At 37.2% G+C, this 4,711-nt stretch overlaps 1 protein-coding gene across 1 annotated transcript; it reads right to left on the reverse strand.

Annotated features, from left to right (window-relative positions):
- Positions 1-230: 230 nt before the first annotated feature.
- LOC107819140 (ergosterol biosynthetic protein 28) lies at positions 231-4,390 on the reverse strand. The gene is made up of 3 exons (XM_016645228.2): positions 4,138-4,390; positions 1,346-1,552; positions 231-600 (listed from the first exon to the last, which is right to left on the reverse strand). Exons 1-3 carry the CDS (start codon positions 4,250-4,252, stop codon positions 533-535), a joined length of 390 nt encoding a protein of 129 aa, XP_016500714.1. The 5' UTR covers positions 4,253-4,390; the 3' UTR covers positions 231-532.
- Positions 4,391-4,711: the final 321 nt, after the last annotated feature.

Raw genomic sequence — 4,711 nt, forward strand, 5'->3', positions numbered from 1 at the left:
AAAATAGGTATTTGGAAATCCAAATTTTGAAAAATCTGGTTGAGTGACCTTCTGAGTGTTATAGGCATAGTTAAGTTGACTTTGTTAAACGAAAGAAAAATAACTTTACCAGATAATTTGGGATAGTTAAGTGACCATATCAGTAATGGATTCATCATAAACTATAGTCAGTTTTACTACGAGATAAAGTTGACAATCAACCAAAAAGCAAAGTTATACAGAAACGAGGATTGACCATGTAAATAATAGTAGTAGAAATTTTTTTATGGCATTACATGTTTTGGAAAATATTCGAAAAAATCCGTAGACCAAGTCTGAGACACATGAAATCCTTCGAATTGCTACAAAAGCCAATTAGAAGGAAAGCTGGCATTGAGACATTTGAGGAAATTGCGGCCAAGAAGTCCAAAGAGAGATTCTTCCAGAGCTCACCCAGCTGAAACTCCGAGACTTAAAGCGCAGCAGCAAAGGCATAGGCCAAAAGGGATAACGTCCAAAAAATCTGCTTCAAACCAATGCTATTGATTCACTTTTATGGACTCTTAGTTTTAATCCGTTGGCGAGCATTCCACTGCAACGACATCCACACTATAGACGTGCCTGAGAGAAAATGGAACTCCTCAAGACAGTCAAAAGTGGTGTGTGACTTTGACTGAGATCAAATAATTGCAAAGAAAGGAAAGAATGTGCTGATGCATAAAGATAACGCCACTAATGCAGTTGTTTTTTTGAGTTACCTCCAGATTATTAGAACTTCCTTATTATAGTTAAACCACAAACATAGGTAAAGAAGTTCTGAAGTTGACAACTAATTGAACACTTCATAAGAACCATCATATGGATTTGCTTCATCATCTCATTTGTTTAAAAGTAACTAACATCTTTAGGTAGTAAATTGGGCTTAAGCAACAGCACTCCACCCAACATATATGCGAAATTCATAAGAATAGCAAGTTGCAGGAGTTCAATTAGCGCAACTAAAAAGTTCGCAAGAAAGAAACATGGTAAGTTTGACAGATTTTTCAGAGAAGTTAGCAGCACAAGCAGGTCTTCAAATGATTAAGTTGAGGATTTAGTGACATGGCACAACTAAATGAACCCAGGTCCATGTTAATAGATGCTAAACAGAAACTCTAAATCACATGGCACTTGGTGAATTAAGGATGAATCACAGGTTATAGTATTTGAATGCAATTTTTGCATTTTGAAAGCACTAGTTAAGTAAATCCAATCTTTACTTTCACTGTTTTAAAAGCATATCAAAGCCAGTGATGGAGGGGAAACACAGAAAACCATTACAAGATCTAGCAGCGGTCATAAAAAAGAATTCTGGGAGGTACAATACCTGCAAATATACCAACAGTAACCAGATTTTTTATTTCCATTGTCTGATAGATCAAGAACTCTGTCAGGAAATGACCGAAGGCATAGACGAACGATAACAAGGTTGCCAAATACAAAGGCCTGTCATGAAGGTTAAATGCACACAGATAGCAAAGAGTGCATGTTAGAAGAGTCCACACTCCAAATGTCCTCCCATGTACTTCTGACACTGCACATGATAATCAAAAAGTACAGTTTTCATTAGAAACATATCAAATTTAGGACAAGACCTTGAAAAGAAGTGAGTTGACACAATAGTTAACAGGACTTTGGAATACAAGAAAAAGAAAAGAGCAATGTAATGCTTGGTTATTCCAATGCAATCACAAGTAAAACCACCCGATCCTGAGCAATACAAACTATTTATCACTTGTCAAATTTAACGTACATGCACAGATTTGAGCTTAAAAAGTCAATGTTCTTAAAAGTTATTCAAGAAGTTGAGCACCAAATGTAACTAATCAAATGTGTTACTACTGACTGCACACTGCAGTACCAGTAACTTCTTTTGATCGGTGAATGCACTACCACCAGTAAGGTTCTATTTTCATGACAAAAGCTACTCCGTACATTAACAAGTTGTAACCACCAAATTCCCACATTACAATCCCACATTAGCTAAGGGCAGCCGGGTGCACAAAGCATCCAGCGTTCGCGTAGGGTACGGCAAAGTGCCGCACCCCAAGGGGTAATGATGTAGACAACATACCCTAATGCAAGCATTAGTGACGACTTTCACGACTCGAAATCGTGACCTATAGGTCACATGGAAGCAACTTTACCGCTGCTACAAGGCCCCCCTTCTACCATTCCACATCATTCCCAATAAATTCAAGCCAGACAAGAAACATAATATTGTCACACTTACTTGACAATACATAGTATTTATAGGTGCATTGGGGCCAAGCAAGTAGTGACAACAACACTATTGCAACCTATCAAGACGAACGAATTCTCGAATTTAATCGACTCCAGCTGAGTTACAAAATAACCCAAAATAACCCAAATGGGATGACATGAAGATATGTAACTTGCACAGACATAACGAGATCTTTTTAAGAAGTCTTTTGAGCTGCAATTGTTGGATAAAGACTTCTCTTATGAAAGGATAGGACTATGTCGAGAGCTTGGAGGTACTGATAATGATACCCATTTGTGACAGTACAAAATCTGATAAAGGGGAACAGTTTTACCTTTTTAAAAGACATGCAGAAGTACAAGCTAATATTAAGAGACACATGAAAGAAGTGCTACAAATACTGCAAGAGAATAATTACATTTTCATAGGGCGATATCACATTCTCACATCATGAATTACTGAGTGTAGATCTGTAGGTATGATTGTTTTTCCCGTTTCAACTGACTTTGTTTATGGGTAGGAATTGTCTTGTTTGAAAACTGCCTAGTTAAATGGTAAACGCCTTTTTGTTTGCAATAGGATATCCATAAATAGGTTAATTTTTTTCATTAGTTTATAATTGTTGTATCTACATGATGAATAGATTGATCTAGTAACCAGTTATAAGGATTGTAAATCGCAATATAATACCACCTAAAATGCATAAATATTCCATCCTTAGCAAGGAGAAGAGCTCAATCTGATTCTTGAGATCGTTCTCTTTACTATCATCCACATTTTTATTTTAATCAGTCATATGTGGATTTCAGATAATAGTCACTAAACCAAGAGCATTAAAGCAAAAATCTGGTTATACTTGCATATCCGAATAGGAGAATTCATTATAGTCTTAACCTTTACCATATCAAAAAAAGAGAATTCATTATAGTCTTAACCTTTACCATATCAAAAAAAGAGAATTCATTATAGTCTTAAATCAAGGGAATGTGAAATGTGGACGAAGTAATTCTTGGATGTAAAGAATGAGAATTGAAAATTTAAGCTAGTTTAATAAGTACCTGGTAAGCAACAAAAGTGCATTGGATCCACTGATTTCAAACCCGTAAATCCAATCAAATCTATTGCCTATAAAATCATGCCAAACACATCAAAGTCAAAAGCCAAGTCTTAAGCCCCATTGACATAATGTATTGCTCCTTTTACTCATTATTATCTATTTATCACCATTTCAACCCTATGGAATAGCAAATCAATCCAACAGTACATTGTCCCTTGTTCCATTTCCCAATCAAAATGAAATGCGTCTGGTCTAGGGGCAGATCCAAAGTATCAACAGTGCATGTCTCAAAACCCACCACCTTCACTTGACCGGTACCTGTGCTGGTGGGGGTAGCAGGCACCCGGTGGAGTAGTCGAGGTGGGTGCAAGCTGGCCCGAACACCACCATCATAAATACAGAAAAAATAGTGTCTGCGTGTCTGTATTGACAGTGTGCACGAGTTTACACTGAGTATTGTAGCTCGGATTCGAATTGAATTCATACTAAATTTGCATCTACAACCACGAAGTAGTAATAGCTTAAAATTATGATCTCAGTCTGATCCTTAATTGATTTTAATTGGACATAGCTGCCATAAGTTCCTATATGTAATCATCCTAGGCAATGGAATAAAATTACCAAAAAAGACACTTTTTGAGTGACAAATCACAGAACATAAGGCGAAAGTAAGGGGATTTGATGTGTACTGGAATATATTGAATTGCTTCCTATTAGAGATTCAAATCAGATCGGGAGAATTAAACAAAAGCCAAAATGTGCGTGCAATGCTCGTTATCCAACGACGAAATGTAGAGCACGAAGCGTGATCTAAGTAAAAAGTGTGCGTAAAACTTACTGGTGGTTTTGGAGAAAACAGCGAGACGAAGAGCCCAAATGTCGAAGAAACCGAACCATACCGATGCAAGCCGAAGTGTGCCCACTAGCATCAACCACCATCCTAACAGCTCCATCGCTCTCTCTCTCTCTCTCTCTCTCTCTCTCTCTCTCTCTCTCACACACACACACACACACACACACACACACAGAGTTACTTTTTCTGTTTTCTCCCTCTGTTTTCATTTTTCAACCACTAAATAGTAAGGGGCCGATAAACATGCCCATTGACCCAAATGAACTCATTTTCGCCCATTAAGTTGGGAAAAATGATCTTTATTCTCTTGTACCACTTTCAATTGTAAAAATAGCATAGTATAACTAGTTTTCGGACTGGTCATTCAAAAATAGCTAGCGTTTACAAAATCAATAAAAAATAGTCATTATTTTGCTACAATAGAGACCGGTCCAACATAATATACTGGAGTTCGGTGCATCTGTGTATGTACTCCAGCATATTATGCTGGACCAGTATACTTTGCAGACTCCAGTATAATATACTGGAGACTGGAGCACCGATGCTCCAAACTCCAGTA

This window comes from Nicotiana tabacum, chromosome 16 (assembly GCF_000715075.1).
Source record: "Nicotiana tabacum cultivar K326 chromosome 16, ASM71507v2, whole genome shotgun sequence".
NCBI lineage: Eukaryota > Viridiplantae > Streptophyta > Magnoliopsida > Solanales > Solanaceae > Nicotiana > Nicotiana tabacum.